The following is a 23,024-nucleotide window of genomic DNA, read 5'->3' as shown; positions in this document are numbered from 1 at the left end:
TTTTATTAGAAATGTGTCATTTATTTTATCATGTTGTTCTGATATTTTTCTCTTCTTTCAATTGCTTTTGCTGAAACTTTGTCCTGTACCATGACTTTACATAATTGTATTATATCCATTTTAGGCTTTGCTAGACTGACCCTCAAAAATATAGATATTTTATGTGAACTGGTGTTGAGCTGTCTCTCAGTATGAGAAAATCTGTTTAAAAACAAAGCAGCAAAGCAGCTGGTTACATTACTTACAAGCTGTTTGTTTTCCATATGTAGTGTGCTGGTAAAACAAAATAGGAAAAAAAAAGGGAAAAAAAGGAACAGAAACCAAAGGAAGGAAATTTCAACCCTGGGGAACAGAGCACTCTGCAAAAATATGTATAGAAAAGTAACTGATTTTTGCTCATGTAAGTTTGTAGATGACCAATCAAACTGTTATGTTCCTGAGGCAGCCAATATCAATATATTGCTTCTTCTGAAAGGTACTCTTGTGATGGAAATCCAAAGGGGAAGATTTGAAGCCACCTAATATGTGACCATAAAAAAAGCCAGATCTAAAGCAATGATACATTGGAGTTTATACCTGTTGGTATAAGGCATTTTAGCCTTTCACATTCTTTCCATAAAGTCCAAATGGTTCAAATTTTTTCTTTCCAACAGGAAATTAATTTTTGTGTATTTTTCAGCCAACTCAGACCGTGATGCCTGGTCAGGTCATGCGCGTTACAACTGGTGCTCCAATTCCGTGTGGTGCTGATGCAGTGGTGCAAGTGGAAGATACAGAGCTCATCAGGGAATCAGATGATGTGAGTCACAAGTCAAAACTCCATTTCCTTTTGTGTGCAGCAGAAAATGGCTCATGGTACAATCCTGTAAATATGAAAGACAGTCCTACAGAAAAGCTCTTCTGTTAATCTCAGAACTTTGAGGTTTTTCACATCAGTTCCTAGTGGCAGTTCTACTCACTTTTTCAAGCTGTGATAACAGTACCACAGACTGACCTGCCCTGACATTGATTTTTCATCATGGTTGTTGAATAGCTGACACCAGAGTATTTGGGAGCATGATTTGAGTGAGAGGCAAATTGCCTCCTGGAGATTCATAACTACAGTCCAATTTGAGTGCCTAGCATATTCCCATTTTAAAATAGAATAGTGGCAATCAGACATTATATATTTCTTTCTTTTCTACTGAGTTCACATTTAGCAGTAGCACAATCTTCTTTATATTTCAGGATCATCCTGAAACTGAGCAAGATGAGGACTTCAAAAGTTCTCCTGGATTCACAGAGTAACAAAGGGAAAAGTTTTCTTAAAATACATATTGATCCCAGAATAATACATTGAAATATTATAGTACAGCATTACTGCTGTTGTAATTAAAGCTGAATATGATTTTCTGTAGGAAAGTCAATTAAGTGCTGCAAAATCCGTAGGATTACTTGAATTATTTTGAGCTATGCTAGGAAGATGCTTCTGTATTATCAGAATTGGTCTCATTTCAGCAAATGTGATTATGGTGGGGTTTGGAGAGTATGTCTTGTGCACATTACCTTCTAGTAAACACCTATGTTTAGAGTAAAGGTTTTTATTAAGTAACAGGAGAAGTAAGTGCCCCCTCCCTCCCCTTTTTTTATTTAAGCTGTTACTATGTTTCTTCAGTAGACCTCTGTGCTACTTTAAAATGAGAAAATTACTGAATTTGAGACCTCGAAAAGGCCAGGAAATTATGCATATTCCCCCAGAACATAGTCCTAGCTTTGTTTAGTTGGAACAGATTTTCCAGCACACCTATAAATCATATTAGCACTCTGCCTCACAGATGCTGCAGAATACCACAGAAAAAAGATGTACACTGTAGTAGTAATTCTGTATGTGCAGTTATCTTAACAAAATAAACAGTTTTTTAATGAAGCACAGGAGCTGCCTGTAGACAACTGTATCCCAGACAGTCCATCTTAGACTTCCTTTTTGTTACGAGTATTCCTTCTGAATCATTACCTTCACTTACCCAGCTGTGATTTCAGAATGCCAACATCATGTTTGCCATCATCTGAGAGATTTTAATGCAAGAAGATGAGTCTCTTACTGACACAACTTCCAAGTTCAGTTTTGGAATGAAGTGTGTGTGCATGGTTGTCTGTTCAAATCAGCCTTTGCTCCTCTACTGCTGTTCTGAAAAGCTGTTCCACTTCACCATAGCTCCATGCTGGCATTGCTATTGCAGCTGGGCTGTGAGCAGATGAACTCTAGTGTTCAAAACTGATGAAGACAGCAAAAATTGAAACATAATTGCAATATCATTTCTCATGCCTTATTACTGTAAATGCACAGACTTTTGTTTCTGATGAGGTCAAGCTGGGGAGGGACTTTATACAAGGGCTTGTAGTAAGAGGACAAGGGGTAATGCATCAAAATTGGAAGACGGGAGATTCAGGTTAGACATTAGGAAGAAATTCTTTACTGTGAGAGTAGTGAGACACTAGAACAGGTTGCCCAGGGAAGTTGTGGAAGCACATCCCTGGAAGTGTTCAAGGCCAGGTTGGATGGGGCTTTGAGCAACCTGATCTAGTGGGAGGTCTAGATGATCTTTAATGACCCTTCCAACCCAAGCTATCCTATGATTCTATGAAGTCAACAAGATGTCTTAGGCAAGCCTTCCTCCTGACAGGGAATTTATGGAGTCAGTCCTGCTTTAAGGTTACAGATGTGTATGTGTAGATTATATCTTCCCGTAAAATACACCACTGCCTTCACTGCTTGTTAATTGTTCCAACAGCTTTACTGAGCAAGTTTACTGTGGCCATTGCCCACATGATTATGAGAGGACTATCACATTGCAGAGCAACATACATGACAACTAGTTATTTTCTGCTTCTTTAGGTGACTGTCTTCCTGGATTCCACTTTCCTGTGCATGTTCTCCTTTGCCTGTGAGAACAGATAATTTAGCTCTGTGCTTAAACTCTGAATGTTTTAGCAAATGGTCAGCCACCTCCAGCTTCCTTTTCGTGCCTTTAAGTGTGAGGTAGAACTCTTCAGCTTCTACTTGTCCTTGAATATGCCACTCTGTTAATCCTGTACATAATTAGTATAGTTTAATTAATGTTTGGCGTTTATTTCTTTTTTTTTGTGCCTAGGTAGCTACAAATTTCAATAATATTTTCCTTTTATTGTTAAGAATTCCTTCAGAGCTGGGATTTAACTGAAAACATCTGAAAAACATTGTACTGAAAAGACAGAGAGTACTTTTAGAAGGAGCTCCTTGACCTCTAGTTGTGGTAGCTGTACTTAAATTCCATAGCAAGCATTCCCCAAATGACTGCAGAAGTCACAGGCCTGAAATAAATTACATCTATCCAGCAGAAATAATTCTCATCAGCTTGCCAAATGCAGAATCATTAAGAAGGATCCTGGCAAAAATGTCTCTACCCTTTCCATTTTGAGTTTTCGTGTAACCTTGTAGGAGGAAAAAGGAGGTTAATGTGATCAACCAAAACAAGGGTTAAATCTTACATCAAGACCTCGCATCACTGTATCAGTATGGATGCTGGCTGTTATCAACCACCAGAGTAAACCACTCAGAGCTCAAAATGTATTAAAGCACAGCAAAAAGAATGCTGCCTGATACACACCAAATGGAAGATGTTCTCAGCATAACGCTGTACCTTCCTGCAAGCCCTATGTCTAGCCACCCTGAGTTATCTTGTATTCCTAAAGTGTTCTGGGATATCCATCGGTTCCATAAATAGAAATCTCCACACATCAACACGTTGTCCACAGTTGCACTTTACACAGTACTTTTCAAACCAGGGAATACTAAATTACTCAAGAGCCTTTTTTTTGATTGATTCCCCTATTTTCTATTACTCAGATGTGTCGTTGGCGCTCCTCTTGATTCCCTAGCTATCTTTAATATTATCAAAGATACAGAAAATTCACATCTTCATGACTGGCCAACCATCCCCAGAGTGTCATAAAAATAAAATATTTCTTAGACTAATTCTTGTTCAGATTTTCATCACAAGCCTAAAATGTCTTTCACAACTTCAGATAGGGTTAAGGGAGATAAAAGGACATCCTGGACGCCAGCACTTGCAGATGTTACCCCACCCCTCCCTTCTTCCCAGGCCCAAATCACTTTGTTCCCAGTTTCTCTCCTTCCTTTCCCCCAGTGGCACAGGGGGACAGGGGACGGGGTTTAGAGTCAGTTCACAGGCTGGTGGTTCCTGCTGCTCCTTTCTCCTCAGGAAGAAGGATTCCTTACAGTCCTCACCTGCTTCCCCACAGGGTCCCTCCCATGGGAGAGAGTCCTCCACGAACCTCTCCTTCATGAGTCCTTCCCACGAGGTCCGGAGCTGCTCCAGCCTGGGCTTCCCACAGAGTCATGGGCTGCTTCGGGAACAAACTCCCCTGGTGCTGGGGTCTTCCAAAGCTGCACAATCAGAGTCCACTGGCAGCAAATCCACTGGCCACAAAATCCAAGTCCAGTGGCCAAGTTCACCCCTCCTGGCACCTTCAGGGAACGTTCCACCATGTTCCTCCATGAGTGCAGGGAGACAGCTGCCATCTCGCCATGGGTTGCAGGGAAACTTCTACTTGGGCTCCTTCTTCCCCTTCTTCCTCACCAACCACCAGCACTGCTCTCCTCTCCAGCACAGCTCTTCTTTTTTTTTTTCTTTTAAGTTCTCCTCTGCTCAGGTGTTACCTCAGTTCTTTCGTATGTTAATCACAGAGGTGCATCTACTGTCCCTCTAATGGCTCCTTGGCTGGGTTTGGAGCAGGGGGAGCTTCTCAGCTTCTTACCAGAGCCACTCCTGAGGCCTTTCCCCTGCTACCAAAAAACACACCAAACCAAACCAGAACAATCATCAACCCCCTTCCAGGCTTAAAAATTAAATACTAGCAAAATACTAGCATGTGCCATTTATTGACAGAGAGCAAATCACCAAACCATTGAAATTCTGAAGAGGTAAACACACATATCAAAGTAAGCATGAGACTTTTCAGGCCACTGTCTCTTGTTCCTAGTAAGTAAACATGATGAATAAGCATCTTTTTGATTTGTACAAAACTCTCAAGTAGGAATTTCTACTACAGGAATCTACATGAAAATCCTGCAACAGCTAGAGCATACAGCTTCTTCCCACCTTTCTGTGGAGGTAGTGGCATATTGTCTGCCAGACTAAAGGGTCTTTCTGAAATGCTGTATTTTAAATTGTTTTAGCAGATTGAGTTGGCTGAGAGGAGTAGAAAGAGTCTGCTCAGTGTACCAGAACTACAGACACAGGATGTAACATAGAAAAGACACATAAAAACAGGGATAATAAAAAAGGAAGGTAAAACTATGTGTTCAGTGCTGGTCCTTCCCTGGTGAGCTCATCAAAAAGAAAATTTCTTATAAAGCTGTTAAGTTTTAGCACACATTGTATTACAGTCTTGACACACAAATCAGGAGAACAATGATGATGCTTAAACCATAAGTTCTCAATGTAGTAAGTATTGTAAGCTGTGTAGATTTCTGAGAAATGAGAGCTGATTAATCTTCTTTGAATCGCCTTGCTGACTGTACTTGATCTCCTTGTTTTTATAGGGCACTGAAGAACTAGAGGTTCGAATCCTGGTGCAGGCTCGACCAGGCCAAGATATCAGGTCTGTAAACAGCCTACTTTATAAAGAGTAAAATAGCTCTCTAAGGAACAGAATTTATAGTGTTTTTTATAGTAATTTTTTTAACCATAAGTAGTACTCATATTTTGACAGTCCAACTAATGAACATGCCTGGACATTTCTCACATGGAGCAGGACCAATCAAGGAAAAATACTTTCAATCTCATTCTGGTTTTCTTTCATATTTTTCTGTGCTTTGATTTTTCAGACCTATAGGACATGACATTAAAAGAGGTGAATGTGTGCTGGCTAAAGGAACCCACATGGGTCCATCTGAGATTGGTCTCTTAGCAACTGTTGGAGTAACTGAAGTAGAAGTTAACAAGTTTCCAGTGGTTGCAGTCATGTCAACAGGGAATGAGGTAAGAAAAGTATGCTTAAAATCAAGGTCTGAATTACTGTATCTTCTTTGGGAAAGTGTTTTGAATAGTGACTCCCACCCTATTCCCAAGTATACTCACTTTTTGAGCTTCAACTTGTGCGGACATGAGGCATTTTTATGAGTGTTCAGCCTGTCATCAGCTTCTTGTATTTTCTCCCTCAAAGACTTTCACAAGCCTTTGGCTGTCTTTGCCAAATTTTTGGTACTGTATCCAATGCCAACTGCTTTTCTCCTGTCACCATGAGATGACCTGTAGAGTAGTCAGGACTGTAATTGTAATTCTTTCTGCCAGTCATGACTGGACGAGTGATTTCTTTGGAGCAGCATTCATCTGTAGCTATAGTGCAAATGGCAGATAACCTGTCTTTGAAAACTGCACAGTACTAGCAAATGCCTTGCTGTAGTATTGTCCCTGATTTTTCTTTTTTTGTAGTAGCACATGTTGAAATCCAGACAATCTCCTGTTGATAGAACTCCAGACCAGATTTCTAATTGTTCTGTCTTAACTATATCAGAAAAATCAGGTTCAAGATTAATCTAATTCACTAATTTTGCATGTGTTGTGGGTTGACCCTGGCAGCAACTATACTCGTTCCCTTTTGCAATGGGACAGAGAGAGAATAGGAAGAGCAAAACCAGAAGAATTTGTGGTTTGAGATAAAGTCAGTTTGAAATTCAAAGATGGCATGAAGTTTGACCTATGATTTTGACTGTCCTCTGAGACAAACGTTTTGAAATCCAGACACAAACTAAATAACTGTATTCTCATACAGCTTGAATATGTTGAATTTTGAAAGATTTTGAAAACTTTTAATATGTTGACTTTTGCTGTCTGGTGGTGTCCTTACAACTTCCTGTGAAGGTTACTCTGTGACTACTAGGTACTGTGGGAGGCTGAGGCCAGCCTTGCTGGGACAGAATCTTGCCAGATTTCATAACAGACAGGGTGAGCCATGCAGGAAGCATACCTGCTAACTGAAAAACAAATACAAAGAGATACAAGCATTACAGGGGATGATTTTCTGAATCGTATCTTTGACTGAAGGTTCTTGCATGTCATTAATGGGTCCTTTACTGATGTGGACACTCTCTTTTGTATCATGTGTTAGAAGAGGTCCTGCACAGTGGGTTTCTTAAGCATCCTATGGAAATCTTCACAGAAATAGGGCTGCTAGCCAAAGCATCAAAATTTAGCCATGCTCCACTTTTAGCATTTTTACCTTATTACCTAATACTACTGCCATAATTTTGACAGATACATTATTATTATTATTATTCACCTCCTTATTGTGTGTGAGTCCTGTAAATCCTACAAAAGAATTCCTAATATATGTAAAATACCTGTTTACAAATGTATGTTTTGTAGTTTAACTTCCAAAATATGTAACACATGTAAGGCAATTGCCATTATATTGTCTTGATAGAAAGCTTTTGATCCCAGTTATTGATAGAAGAACCAAACTTTAAGCCTCAGTCTATTTCAGGACAGACTATTGTATTTTAAAAACATCTTTTGTGGTAAGTATATTACGAACTTCAAAATTTCTTTTAATATCTTTAAATCTGGTTAGCAACACCAGTGAGGTTCCTTTAAATCCATTTAAATAGAAGCAAAAACTTGGAAACTTAAAGTTTGTGTTTCGATTTCTGATGTTTGAGATTATCAGCCAGATACACATAAAGAGAAAGAAGGTTTTGCAGACGTGAACCAACAGAAACAAACTAAGCAACATGGAGGACTGGACTAAACAAGCTCATTACATATCTTATTAATTTAATCCACTAAATCACTTTACATATATATTTTATGACAGTTTTCTAAGAATATCTTGTCCAGTCTGAAGAACAAAATTCTCACTTGTTTGAAGGCTCAGTATTCCAAGGTGATTAACTGAGAGTGTTTCTGGTTTTTTAGCTTCTGAATCCTGAAGATGACCTCTTGCCAGGAAAGATTCGGGACAGTAACCGTTCAACACTCCTAGCTACAATCCAAGAACATGGCTATCCAACAATCAACTTGGGAATTGTGGGAGATAAGTAAGTACCACATGTTAGTAAAGATGTCACTTCATATTCATGCGGTGCACTTTATGGCATGCATGGAAAAAAGAAATACCAGAGAAAATGTCACACATTGCAAGTGTCATAGTATTATGACAGGGCACATCTTGGAGAGGATATTTTACCCTTTTCATTAGAGAAATAAATAAGTCTATTCTAATATTAAGAGAATAAGTGATTGAAGCATTCAGTCTTTCTTCCTTTGCAAAACAGTGCAGTGCCTGTCATCCATGGCTTGAGTTTCTCAGCATAATGGCTTTCCTCAATTTATTGAGCCCCAAAGGCTTTGAGGAGGCTTTCTTGCTTCTGATTTTGGGTATCAAACCAACTGACAGACTTGGTTTTATAGGGAGTTGCTCAGGTTCGCCTCCATCTGTTTGAAAAAAAGAATATTCCTTGTGGGCAGTTAAAAGTGAGCCCAGATCAGAAAGAAAAGAAAAGAAAAAAAAAATTAAAGGAAATAGTGAACTTCAGCACCCATGTTTCACGTTTATTGATGACAAAATTCCCAAGCAGGAACCAAAAGGGTTACTGCTAGGGAACAGCTCATTTCAAAATAAGCCCATTCGATACAGGATTCAGAATTCGATACAAAATATTACTAGTTTGACAGAAAGTACATGAATGGGCCAACCACTGTGCGGTTTTACAGTATGTGAACCAACATGGCGGCTTTGTGAAATCCAGTTGTATTGAAAGTTTTCATAGATTGAATGTGATATTCAGCAGCTGTAGTGGTGGTTGTGATCTTAGGGAAAGCAAACCCTTCTGGATATTCTCAGTGCATCCAGGCACCCTTTTTGCTTCCCTGGCCTGGCAAAACTCCATTGCTATTCCAAACAGCAATAGATATCAAAAAACTCCTGCCTATGGATGCTTCCATTTTCATGTGCAAACAGAGGCTAAACTCATAGAATCATGGGATAATTTAGGTTGGAATAGACCTTCAGGATCATCAAGTCACATCATAAATCTAGCACTGCCAAGTCCACCACTAATCCGTGTCCCTAAGCACCACATGTACAAGTCTTTTAAATACCTCCAGGGATGATGACTCAACCACTTCCCTGGGCAGCCTGTTCCAGTGCCTGACAACCCTTTCAGTGAAGGTATTTTTCCTAATATCCAAACCTCCCCTGGCACAACTTGAGGCCATTTCCTCTTGTCCCATTGCATAATACTTGGGAGAAGAGCCCAACCTCCACCTCGCTACAACCTCCTTTCCAGTAGTTGTTGAGAGCAATAAGGTCTCCCCTTAGCCTCCTTTTCTCCTGGCTGAACAACTCCAGTTCCCTCTGATGTTTATAAGACTTGTGCTCTAGACCCTTCAGCAGCTTCACTGCTCTTCTTTGGACACATTCCAGCACCTCTGTGTCTTTCTGTTAGTGAGATTTAAGGCCCAAGATAATATTTTTTGCTTTTCTATATTTATTACAAATATGTTTTCTGACTCTTTTTTACTGAAAACCAGACAGCAAACATATGGATCAAAGATGGACAAGTGCCTGCAGCTTTGCTTTCGGTTGTGTTCTGTGTTTCTTGAGATACTATTACTTAGGCAAAAAGAGTTCTTTTTAAACTTTTGGTTTCATGCTTATGGAGTAATTTCTCCAGAATTAGGTAGTTCAGCTCATAGAACAGAAATAATGAGCCTCCAATCGTAGAGTGATTTTCTGCTTTGCAGTAAGTTTTGAAAGATTAATTCAGTACGGTTGACTTAGCCAGGAATCTTCCCCACCTGATACCAGCCTTGTGACTTTGCAATTCTTCTGCCGTTCTTCTCACATTCATATGCCCAATTCATGTATTTACTACAAAATGCATCTGGAGTTCTTTTTATTATGTGAATTAAAATAATAGTAAGTATGGTATTATTTTATTATGTAATGAAGCTACTAAAAGAGCATGTTGCCCATACAGATGTTTCAGTTTATATCTTTTGGACTAACATAACTGATTTGATGGAGCACTGTGGCACTTGAACAAATGCAAGAGACTTACCAGAGAGACCTTAAAAAGGGCACAGTTTTGATGTTTTAGTTAACATTTTTATAGGAAAGATAAACAAGCCTTCAGTGTCTGTTATATGGTTTGCTGGAGTTAAAACATAGATTATATGTGTTTGTCTGTGCTCATGTATATATGCAGTTTATTTTGTATGTATAATATGTATCCAGACAGTAAAAAAAGAGAAGGATTTTATAAGCTTGCAGTATCTACAGAGGTAGTAAAAATACTGTCAAACAATATTTTTCAGAAGGCAAAATTCAAAACTTGAAATTTTTTTCTTGAAAAGTATCACTGTATTGTATGTCTCCTTTGCCATATTTCACTTTTGGGATTTCCTTTTTTTTTTCTTTTTTTTCTTTTTTTTTTCTGTTTCTTTTTGTTTATACATTTTACATTGAGTAAGTGTGTCCTGCATTTTACTGGGAATGTCACCTGCTGTATACATTAAGCATGGAATGGAGTTTGGAAGAGCAGCTAATAGGGAGCACAGTTGAGTATTAGTGTTGCTATATCAGGTCAAGTTTTTTAACAAGCAAGGAAATTCTCTCAGTCATATTTCCAGAGCTAATACTCAAGCATGAATATTGGTTTAGAGTAGTATTTGCAAAGACAAACTTAGAGGTCAGTATTCCTGTATTTCAGCATATGAATCACTCAGAAGTGTTTAGGTAAAAAAATAGGTTGTCCAGCAAGTTACATTTTGAACTGGCCAGTCAAGTCTCACTTAGGCTGTATTTGTGTTCTCAATTGAAACCAATAGTTTACTTCTTTTTGGAGCATTTTAACAATTTCTGAGATTGTCATTGTTTCCATTCTCATACATAGTATATATGACTCAATATTCAAAATTAAAAACAGGAAGTCCAAAGCACATAGATAAAATCTACAGTTGAAGTCCTTGAAGCAATAGCAGAAAAGAACAACCTGGAAAATGCGATACAGCTGAAGTTATCTCTCTCTAGAAGCCAAGAACTTCTTTGTTTCTGTTCTTAGCACATAAAAACCAAGCTGTTTAAAAAGCACACAACTCTGCATAGAAATGGAAGACATTCCATTCCAGAGCTACTCCAAACACAAGCAACAAATACAAAACCAAAATAAAAAGGAAGAATCTTTCCGATGTTGTTTATTGTTCTGTCTTACATCTTTGTCTGAATCACAGAATCACTTGCTGAAAAATTGCAAAAACAACTGGCCAGGTAAAACTGGTATCCCAGTGTACTTTTGAGCATTGTCTCATATAATAAGACCAAGCTTATTTAAAAGGCTTCTAATTTAATTTCCTTTGCTTATAGTTTATGAAATTATTTGTCCATTGATAAAAACAAGAGTTGCGTCTCTGATCTGAAGTTCATCTCTGATCTTAATTATCAGGATAGTTTTGTGTCTGATTATTTTGTGTTGTTATTTGTATCCACTGGTTTTTTAAAGGTGTAAAGTTTAGCCCTAGCAAAATCTACTATAGCATGGTCCTCTATTTTATAAAGCCATCTTCCATTTTTAGAATTTTCCTTTTATGAGAGACTCTTATTAAACTTGCTAAAGAATTTTTATCACATATGCAATGAATTAAATTTGCTCTGCTTTTACCTTTGTTTACATGAGTGCATTTTCCCCTTCTCTGCATTCTTTACCCTATTTTCTAAATTCCCTTATAATTTTTCTCAAATACTTGTATAACATTAGCTGCTTCCAGCTGCATTTTCTTTTATGAGCCTGTGATTTCACGATGTAGAGAGAAAGACTCTCTCTCCTTAGGAGAAAAATTTAGTGAATTCACATTACCTGCTCAGTTGCTTTAAGAATGTATCAGAATAGTTATAACATCAGCAGCATGCAAGAGCTTTTCTACATTAGAAGTGATTTGTTTCTCAGTTATATACCTCTCTTTTATGACATATTGTTTGACATAGAGCTCCCATGTGACAACTAAACCCATTAAAATCACCCTTGCTGTGGCATACAGCATTACTGTATGATACCCCTAAAATAAATGCTTTGAAAGAGTCCCTTCATATTTTGGAAGGGATACTAAGATCTCATTCAAGGATTAAGTCTGCTTGTATTTTATGTTTGCCATCCAAAAAGAGGTTTAAATCTTTTTTACTTGTGTGGGTTGCATGTAATTACCAGTATTATAATTCAGATGGAACATCTGGTGTGGAGGGAGAAGAGCAGAGAAACTGCTCTAACTCTAAAATTCGTCACGCAGTATCAACTTGCCAAATATCGTCATATGAGTTAGAATATGAGTTACAGGCAGAATTCAGCGACAGAATCCTAGCCTTTCCCTGCACCAGTTTGATGTCCAACTTGGGTACAATCAAATATACTGTGAACAGACCTAGTAGTAGTAGTGTGATTTAACAAATGACTGCAAGAAAAGGCTTGTTAGAGAAAAGGCCTTAAATCAACTGTCACAATATTAGTTTTTGCTGAAGTGATTTAGGTTCTAGATCTGCTCAAAGAATGATGGTGCTATAAAGTGTGATCACAGCCTAATGAATACAGGAACACTGGGTTATGGTTTGAAGGTGATTCAGATGTAGAGGTCCTCTCTTTCATTCTGCCCTGTCAAGAAGAATATTCTCCTTTTCCAGCAGAAATGTTTAATATCTGTCACAACTCTTGGTAATCATTAGAGCAAAGTTCAGATAAGTTGTTATACGTGACAAGTCATCTCATTTAATGCACTTACTCAGAAAACGCAAAGAAACATCTGAGCCAACACAGGTGAAAAAAAGAACTTGTGGAACAGGGCAGTACAAGTCCTAGGGGATCTTCTGTACCAGTAGAAACCTACATAGTGTGACAGGTGATAAAATGTCATGGTGACAAACACAAAGCAATGCACAACAGTGTCTCATTCTCATTATTGTCCTCAACACAAGCGTGGACTTCTTCCTGTATTGGTAATTATAGAATCACCTCCCAGTAGTAGAACATGACACCAAACAGCAAATAATAAAGATGGCAGAATACTATGAAAATCCTTCTGTATTGGAAAACAGAGGGAATCTGTAATTATTTGTTGGAAAGAAATAAAAACTATTGTAGTCTATTTTTGAGGCTTAAGTTAACGTTGTGAAAATAGTTGGAAGTATAAGTTCTGTTTACAAGAGCACTTCAGTCCCTAGGAGCCAAACTATCATTCACTTAAATTACTATCAACCTCCTTAATATTTAGATCATATATAGAAAATTGCATTCTCAACTGAGAATTTTTTGAGGACTGAAATACTCTAGAAGAAAGTAATTAAAACTAGTAAAGGTAGTAGATGCAGAAAGCTCAAAGTGGTGAATGTTAAATATGGGTCACTTTGTCAGCAATATTAATCATTTAGAAAACTGTTTATTAGTATGTTATTGATACAGCTAAGTATGAATTTGTGTATATAGGACTGAATGTAAGTAAAATTTACAGGATGGAGGACTATAGCTTGAGAAGTAAAGATTTAGAAGATGTAAGAATTATAGTAAGTAATCTGCTAAATACAAGTTCTAGCATATGTATAAAGAGCTATGTCTACTATAGAATTAAAAAGTTATTTTTTAGGTTAATCTTGTATTCCCAGGACAAGAAGACAACAGTATAATGTATAGAATTCAGAGGAGATCCATTACATTGTTTAAGTGGCTGAAAAATGGAACGTATACTCCAACACTATCAGAGCTCAGGCTGTTTAGTTCAACAAAGATATTCTTACAGGATCACTTGATTACACTCCAACAGTACTGAACCAAATGGAGAATGAACTTTAAATAAAGTTTCTGTTCAAGCAACAATGGTTAGATATTAAGCTAGACTAATTCAGACTGTAAATAAAGCATAATTTCAAAAGTGAAAGTAATTGTCATTAGGAAACTATATCAAATGCTTTGACAGATACTAATTTCAAAGCAAGATTGGATATTTATTTAAATGTGAGCTATAGTTCAAACAGAAGCAAATTCAGGGAGGTTCCCAAACTATATTAAATAACAAATCAGACAAAATTATCAAAATTATTTCTCCTGGTCACAAATAATCTCCTAACTTGTACCTCAGATAATTAAATTAATTGTTGTGTTACATTAATGGACAATATGTAGTAGAAGCACAAATTCAGATGACCAGTAACAGCAGAAATAACACAGCAACATTGATCTATGGAGACAGAATGGCAGTCAGAGCTTTGGCTATTTTAATATGTGATGCTCAAGTGAATTTGACACTTTCTGGAAATTTCAATGAGATGCTTTTGTTTTTCTTACCTCTGTGTAATTCATTGTGTCATTTAGAAACATCCGTAACTTCAATCTGCCTTCTTGGAGAAGAACATTGTAGGAGTGTGAGTGCTCTTAGAGTTTAGCATCCTGGTGGAAAAAGTTATTGATTTTTGAGGCTGCTGTCTGTAATGTTGATGAGCAAACCAGAAACTAGGATCACTTATAAAATACTAAAGTCTTTGGTATGAAACTTCCTGACACAGTGACCCTATTTTGAGAAACAAAGACTGTCTTTGTTCTCTGGCAATGAACAGAAGAACCAATGAGGGGCTGAAGCCATTCTAGGAAATGGCTATCTTGGGAGAATTGTCAGACAGAATTGGACATCTAAACTTAAAACCTGAATACTTCTAATATTTTCCATTATTTCCAAACAACATTAATACACATCTGATCTGACAGACCCTTTCTGTGATGACCTGAGGAGAAGCCAGGCATGAATTTACATGGTGATAAAGAGGATTTTAGATTACCTGTCAGCAGTGTCTGTGTGCTTGTCTAACAGTGTAACAGTAGTGCAGGCACACTGGCCAAGTCTTCTCACATTCCTCAAGTCAGATGGGATTTTTGTGTCATCTTTCAAATGGTAGACTGAAGCTGCTGTGTGTGGGATCAACTGAGCCCAGGCTGGGGAAGGGAGGCTGACTTTGTTGTTGTTAATAGTCCAGCCAGCTGAAAAGAAGAAAGGGTTCAAGAATTTGCACAATAATGATTCATGACCTGGGCCATTTCATACTTGAACATCTTATTTTAGTTATTTGAAAAGAGACATTTATAAATCTTCATGTCAAATGAAGATTTTTTACATTTTACATTTAATTATCTTACATCTAAGAGAATAAACCCATAGATTTTGGCTTATTTCATATTTATGTTACAAAGGACACTATCTAAAAATAATTTCTTCCTAGTGAAGCTGACTTGGAAGAAGTATATGTAAAAGGATATGCTGTCTTAATAAAGTAGGAATCCATAACAAATGTATGTTTTAAATAAGGTCCTGATAGCAGCAATTTTCTCAGTTTTGGACATTTTTTTCTAATCCGGCTTCTTGGAGCAGGGTAGCTGGGTATGAAGCTTCTCATGAATGAAGTGGCATCTTTATTGACTATGGAGATATAAAATTAGGAAAGATACAGCCCTTTCCCCCTTGTAGTCAAGAAGCCTTGAGACTAATTTCCTGAATAAGAAGCTAGTAAGTGTGAGTAAAAAAGTTTCAGAAATTTCAAAAAATTTCAAAAATTTTCCTATTATCTGTGGTCCTCCCTCCAAAATGTCAAGGTGTTTAACACTTCATTTTGCTCTGTCTGGAAGTCAAGAGTAAAGAAGTTTCTCTATAGACTCTGCAAGGAAAGATGAACTGTGCATTGTTGGCATGGCCAGTTGGGCCTAAATCCTTCTGTAATTTCACTCTTTATCCTTGTGAGAAGCCTGTCCAAACTATAACAGAAAGGTGTCCCCATGCGCTCCCTTTCTCTCCCTTTGCCTGGCCTTGCAGAGAGGAAGTATTTGACATGATGATTTTGAATATTTGGAGCCACCAAGGGAAACACAGCTGGGCACAGAGCATCCTTCTCACCCCAGGAGCCTCACTCCTTCCCTGGCTCTTTATTATACCCCTTCTGCTTCCTTTACCCTCAGGAAGCCAGATGTTTTTAAAGAAGAAGGGACACAGAGCTTCCAGAACACTGCGGGGACAGGCCTACCAGATTGGTGAGCACTGTTTTTGAAACACTTGGGACATTGAGGCACATGCATGCTCACAGGCAGGCTCAACTAGATGTCTGTCAGTGCAGAGCCTGGAGCACTGACTCTACCAATGGTTGCCACACACAAGCAAATGGTGGTTTATTCTGTCCATTAAATAACACTGCCTTGTCAATTAAGTTCTTACGCACCAGTGCACTGTAGACAAACATGGCTCCACAACACTGATAAAACTAAAATTCTCTTAACACCAAGAATGTTTACATTACTCATCAGTAGCTGCAAACATCTTTACCCATTAAGGTTTTTCCGTTTTAAAAATACAGGAAATTATAAAGAAATCTGCTTGAAGGTAGCAGTGGAGTACAACTCTAGGGAAGCTGTTGTTAAGACTTTTCAGTCATACCTGCATAATTGTTTTTCCATTACCATGCTGATCATTTCTAAAGCAGGCTAACTGGAATCTTCATGAAATCTCTAAGCTATCCACTATGCTTTTTTTTTTTCCAAAATACATACACAGTTCTATACTAGGTGTTATTTAGGGGAATTGCTTAATAATATAAATTAATTTGCAGAACTTATACCGTCACAAGCCAAAGGGGCAGGAGTGAAAACAGGGGTAGAGTAAGCCACCTGTCATTTACTTCATTAACAAACAGAAAAGTTAGTTTCTGTAGTTTGATTCTTGTAGGAATTAAAATTAGGCATAAAATCTTGAAAAACTGATCAAAGGCTAGTACCTGAAAACTTCAGTCATGTGAGGATCCTTCCTGAGGTTAATGGACCTATATTTATAGCAAAAGGTTGGAGGATTGAGTTATAGCTTGACATTCACTTTGCATACTGGAAAAACAAGTGTCTGTACTCATTACTAAATCATTCAGCCATAGCCTTAGCCTTCAAAAGACTTGTTCTTGCTTAGCAATTGGTTGTTCATGCTGAAGCCAGGTTGTCTTGAATCTAGGTTTTCCTCATTAAATTGACTTAAAAGAGACCAAACCACTAGAATCAACACTACTACACTGTACACATCCCAAAAAAACTTAACTGCAAATAGCTTACAAGAACCTGCAGTCATTAAAACATTCTAGATTAATATGAAGAACATTGTATTATAGACTGTCTGCATTATCAGAAATTCCTTAGAAGCTGGAACCTACCTGCAGGTGATCAACTTGGAATACCTCGTACAAGTCATTTCACATATCATTATTGCTCACAGCCTGAATTTCCAAATCACATTAAATGAGCCTTTTAGGCTCTCCTGAGCAGTGCTTGGGCAAACGTCAACAAAAAACAGCCTCTAGAATAAAGCATGAGCAATAAGAAAATGCTTCTGCTCCCAGAGCAGAAGAAAATCATTGGGCGTTGTCCTACACTGAAACCAGGTTGGCATTTGAAGGCGTATAGTCCAGTGTTGTAGAGAGAGAAACTAAGTTCTAGTTCCTTCCATTGACTAACAGTTGTCAAAAAATTAACTTGCTGGTCTAAACATAAGTATCTCTTATTTCTAACAAACTGTAGGGTTTTTTTCTTTGAGTATTTGTATCATGTTATAGTACACGAAAATCAAATTCATATTTCATTTGACATTTTCTAAAAACATAACTATTTGTTTTAAGACATATCTGATGACAGGGAATTTCAAAAGGCCTTTTTATATTGTCTCTGACCTGTGACTTCCAAGTTATTTTTCTTCTGGGGACAGATTTTTTCCAAGTGACTAAGTTATACTTCTGTAAAAGGTGAAGCTTTTCAGAGAAAGTTGCTTTGAGGCATTGCCTTCAGGGCCTGCATTTCTGCCTGTCAGGAACATACTGTAGTTTAATAGCGCTTATACCAGTTTACAGGGGGTGTATTTTCTTTAAATTCACTTTACATTTGTTTAAAGTTTACTTTCACTTAAAATTTAAGCTAAAGCAAAATGAAAAGGTAAGAAATTCCGTTAAACAATACCACCTCACCCTGTGTCAGATTTCATGATGCTGTTTGCTGTATGGAAGCAACTGGCATGAATTACATCAATTATAATATTTTACTTCCAGGTATGTCATTATAAGCCAATCCTCATACTTCATGAGTACTCTGAAAGAAATAATTGCTGAATTTACCCTTCAGACTCACCAGTGTACCAGTGCATCTTTACTGATGAGCATGCATGAGCAATGTCTTTGGCACTGAGTATTGTATTGTGTGGTGTAATCTTCAGTCATGTTGTTTCAACCCAGCTACAACTGTTGAGTATTTTCCACTGCAAAAGTGGACACTTTTCAGTGAATCCATACAGGTTCATTTTTTTTGCAAAAGGTAAAATAGAAGCTATTCTCTTTACTGGTGAAATTCCATCCAACTTCTTGGAAAAACTAAAATGGATTTCTGGTAAGTATTGGGATGAAGATGATTGTCCTCAGCCAGTAAAATAGCCAGAGTTAATTTATTAATGAATGGAAACAAGCTGTTCTCAGACCTCTTCTTAGATTCAGTCGACACACTCTAGACTTCATTTAGAGTGGATGAAGTGCTCATGGGTTAGTACATAGCACAGCACCTGAGCACCACCATTTTCAGAGCTTTGGTCCTGTTCTTTCATCATTGATGAAAAGCAATCACTACAAATTGCAAGCAGATGCCTGCAGATGAATATACACAAGCAGCAGAGAGGAATACAGGCGATAACAGAACCCAACCATCAACAATGTCATGCTTTCCTGTAGGAATGTGCACCATAAGCACCTGGCTGCTACAACATAGGGCCTGTTCCTTTTGCATTCCCGTGGCTGTCTCTTTTTTTGACCTTTCTGGTCTTTTGTCATTCTGGCCTGTATATGACTGGGAGTTTTTGAAACAGTTCATTAAAACAGTGGAATAAAATAACGTTATCAACCAGATACCAAGAAAAGCTGAAGAAATTAGACAGATCTCATGGTAACTTCAGAAAGAGTTGAAGACTTCTGATCAAAGTTCATTAATGTAAATTAAAAAAGAATATTCTGCAAAATAGTGTTCCTATTTGCCACAGCATCAATTAAAGGAGCAGTCAAAAGGAAGATTCTTTTCTGTTGCTGTCAGACAGAACATACTCAGTCATGTTGAACAAGCCAAAAGCTACTGTAATAATTCCAGCTTTCCTCACAAGCTGGCCTGTATTTTTAGGGAAAACATACTGCATCTGTTCAAAGTGATCCAGGGAAATACCACAGAAGGTAGAAGGAAGAAACATTATGAGAACATGGTAAAATACACTGAAGAATTTTGAAACAAATACAGTTTCAGAAGACTTCACATATGTTGCTACATACATCATCAAAATTGGAGCTTCTGCTTTAGAAAACCATACTAGTCAAAATGAAATTTCTGTTACATTTAAGTATTCATTAATTGAATTACTTTCATTTAAATATATTAATCAAATTACATTCAATATTACATTCTACAGAAGTTGGGTTTTAGTTGGCTATACCTAATATGGCATCTATTCAGTTTTCTGCATCCTGCAAATTACTGATATGCAAAATACTCTTCTTGGCCATGAGGTGAGAAGTGGGTGAAAGACTCAGTCTCTGTGCCTAACAGCATTGATCTACTAATTTTGAAATGTCACCTCAACTGAATAAGCACCAGAAGAAAAAAGAGAGTTAATCATAAAAGATCAAATCCGTATGCTCTCTTTCCTCAAAAAGAAGTATCACTGAGCTTCATGAGATCTCTATCTGAGTACAATAGGCACAGTCTCTTGTTTGGTGAAAGTTTTACTTTGGTAAATTCTTTGTAGTTTTGGAGGTTTTGTTGGTTTTGTTTTTTTTTTCCTAATATAGAACTAGAAGTTTGTTTGGAATCTTTCCATAGCAAGGGAATTTTTAGCAAGTCCTTGTACCTTAGTTAAATCTTTTCTGGGAGATTCATTTAGCAGAAGAGAGACCTCATAAGATGAAAAAACAGCACAAACCATTGTTCCTGGTTTGTGTGGGCATGGCCAGAATGTGCTAAACTCAGGGTACCCACAGAGGGCATGTAGCCTTTTGAAGTGTACAGTCAACTGCTGTACTTGAGAGGAGCAGCTGGTCTACTTTGGTCTTAGTGTGATGGGTGCAAAATCTCTGCTAGCATTTCAGTTTCACTGTCTGTTCAGGAATCTGTAACTTACAGAATCACAGAATCTTAGGGGCTGGAAGGGACCTCGAAAGACCATCTAGTCAAACCCCCCTGCCAGAGCAGGATCACCTAGAGCACATAGCACAGGAACATGTCCAGGCAGGTTTTGAATGTCTCCAGTGAAGGAGACTCCACAACCTCTCTGGGCCTGTTCCAGTGCTCTGTCACTCTCGCAGCAAAGAAGTTTTTTCTGATGTTTACATGGAGCCTCCTATGCTCCAGTTCGTACCCATTACCTCTAGTCCTATCACTAGACATCACTGAAAAAAGCCTGGCTCTGTCCTCCTGACACTTGCCCTTTACATATTTGTAAACTTTGATGAGGTCGTCCCTCAGTCTCCTCTTCTCCAAGCTAAAGAGACCCAGCTCCCTGAGCCTTGCCTCATAAGGGAGATGTTCCACTCCCTTAATCATCTTTGTGGCTCTGCGCTGGACTCTTTCAAGCAGTTCCCTGTCCTTCTTGAACTGAGGGGCCCAGAACTGGACACAATATTCCAGATGAGGCCTCACCAAGGCAGAATAGAGGGGGAGGAGAACCTCTCTTGACCTACTAACCACACCCTTTCTAATGCACCCCAGGATACCATTGGCCTTCTTGGCCACAAGGGCACATTGCTGGCTCATGGTCATCCTCCTGTCCACCAGGACCCCCAGGTCCCTTTCTCCTACACTGCTCTCCAGCAGGTCAGCCCCCAACCTGTACTGGTACATGGGGTTTTTCTTCCCCAGATGCAAGACTCTACACTTGCCCTTGTTGAATTTCATCAAGTTTCTCCCTGCCCAACTCTCCAGCCTGTCTAGGTCTCAATGAATGGCAGCACAGCTTTCTGGTGTGTCAGCCACTCCTCCCAGTTTAGTGTCATCAGCAAACTTGCTGAGGCCACACTCTGTGCCCTCATCCAGGTCACTGATGAAGATATTGAACAGTACCGGTCCCAGTACCAGCCCCTGAGGGACTCCACTAGTCACAGACCTCCAACTAGATTTTGTTCCATTGAGCACAACTCTCTGACTTCCTTTCAACCAGTTCATGATCCACCTCACTGCCTGACCCTCAAGAGCACACTTCCTCAGTTCATCTACGAGGACGCTGTGGGAGACAGTGTCAAATGCTTTACTGAAATCAAGATAAAGCACATCTACCACCCTACCATCATCTACCCACCTAGTTACTTCCTCATAGAAGACTATAAGGTTGGTCAAACATGACTTTCCCTTGGTAAAACCACATTGACTGCTCTTAATGACCTCCTCATTCTTGACATGCCTAGAGATAGTGCCAAGAACAAGTTGTTGCATCACCTTTCCAGGGATGGAGGTGAGACTGACCAGTCTATAGTTACCCGGGTCCTCCTTCTTGCCCTTCTTGTGGACTGGAGTGACATTTGCTATCCTCCAGTCCTCAGGCACCTCTCCTGTTCCCCAAGACTTGCCAAAGATGATGGAGAGTGGCCTAGCAATGACCTCCGCCAGCTCCCTCATTACCTGCAGATGTATTCCATCCGGACCCATCGATTTATGGATGTCCAGCTCCTCTGAATCTGTGAGGAATCATGTCTGAATGGATAATTATCTCAGCATATAAGTGAAATACTTGAGATGCTATCAAATAAAACAGTAGGCAAGAAAGGTTACCCAGCTCTACTTTTGTACTCACTTCTGCATGCATCTGGTGCTTTATGGTGTGTGCACAGCTTTCTGTATCTGTGCCACAGATCTGTAAAGCACGCAGGTTTAAGGTGCTGTGATGGTTTGCAGAATACCTGGGTATGTAAAAGCTAAGACTGAAGCATAGAAGAGTACAACAATCAAAAGTGTTTCTGTTAGTCACCCAACAGTAATAGCTGTGTAAGGCAATGAACAGCAAGGACTGGAAATTACTGTCAAGTAATGAGGTTAATTTGAATGAATGAGACTACTGTGGCAAAGAACTTGGTAGAAATGGTTCTGGAAATTAGTAAGAACTATGGAATTAGTACTGTGACAATGGCTTGTTAAGTCAGTCCTAACTCCGTGTTCCAATTCAATTTTACAAGGATCACTTGTTCTACTGCAGAGTAGTAGGTGATGTAGATCACTATTTGTTGTTATTTGTTTTCTAAATTAAATTATAAAACCGAGCGGTTTAATTGCATGTATCAAATTGCTGGTGTTAAGGGTTGTATCACAGAAAAGGCTGACAGATTTATAATTAATGACAGTGAAGCACAACAATAGGAGCAACAGAAGTGAATTAACAGATGTTGATTTCTGTTTGAAAGAGAAAATTATGCTGTAATTTAGAGTACTTCAAAATGGCACTCAAAACATAGAGAATTATTTGGTCTTGACTGTACTGTAGCTATTTCTTTTGAGGGAGATGAAGGAAAAAATCTCTTATGTGGCTGATGTCTGTTTCAATGAGGCTTGCATAATTTTCTTGTTCAGGCTCTTCAGCTCCTGTGTATCTTTTTGGTTCAAAGACAGCTCAGTCAGAAGTAATCAAGTGCTGCATAACAGGTTTCCACAAAGTAGCTTTGATAATCAGAACTTGTCATGAATCCAGAAGGTGTTCCTATTCTGGTGTACTGCGATCCTGCATGCCCTCTCTTCAAATTCAATTGAATCAGGTGGCAAGTCAACTGCCATGTCAAGTATCTGCTTACTGGATTCTACACATGCTGGTGCCACAATACAGGAGATACCCTCCAATTAATTTCCAGATTGTACTGCTCCTTCTGTTCCATAAAACTGTATAAAGAGGGTCAGGAAGCTGAGGTAGTAAAGTAGATGCTCTTTA

General features: G+C 38.4%; 1 protein-coding gene across 27 annotated transcripts in view; it reads left to right on the top strand.

Moving 5' to 3' along the window:
• GPHN (gephyrin) overlaps positions 1-23,024 on the top strand; it is a 270,378-nt gene that overhangs the window by 234,806 nt on the left and 12,548 nt on the right. For 15 of the 27 annotated variants that reach the window (XM_051620187.1, XM_051620185.1, XM_051620181.1 and 12 more), the window contains 4 exons: positions 680-799; positions 5,585-5,643; positions 5,870-6,023; positions 7,959-8,080. In XM_051620187.1, coding sequence (XP_051476147.1) covers positions 680-799; positions 5,585-5,643; positions 5,870-6,023; positions 7,959-8,080 — 455 coding nt within the window. Of the gene's footprint in view, positions 1-679; positions 800-5,584; positions 5,644-5,869; positions 6,024-7,958; positions 8,081-16,024; positions 16,097-23,024 lie in introns of all 27 variants that reach the window. The other 12 variants (XR_007889566.1, XM_051620174.1, XM_051620163.1 and 9 more) reach the window with 1 other exon arrangement.

Source organism: Apus apus, chromosome 5 (assembly GCF_020740795.1).
Source record: "Apus apus isolate bApuApu2 chromosome 5, bApuApu2.pri.cur, whole genome shotgun sequence".
NCBI classification, from domain to species: Eukaryota; Metazoa; Chordata; class Aves; order Apodiformes; family Apodidae; genus Apus; species Apus apus.
Note: the sequence above shows the minus strand (reverse complement) of the source record. Positions and strands in the feature narration are given on the sequence as shown.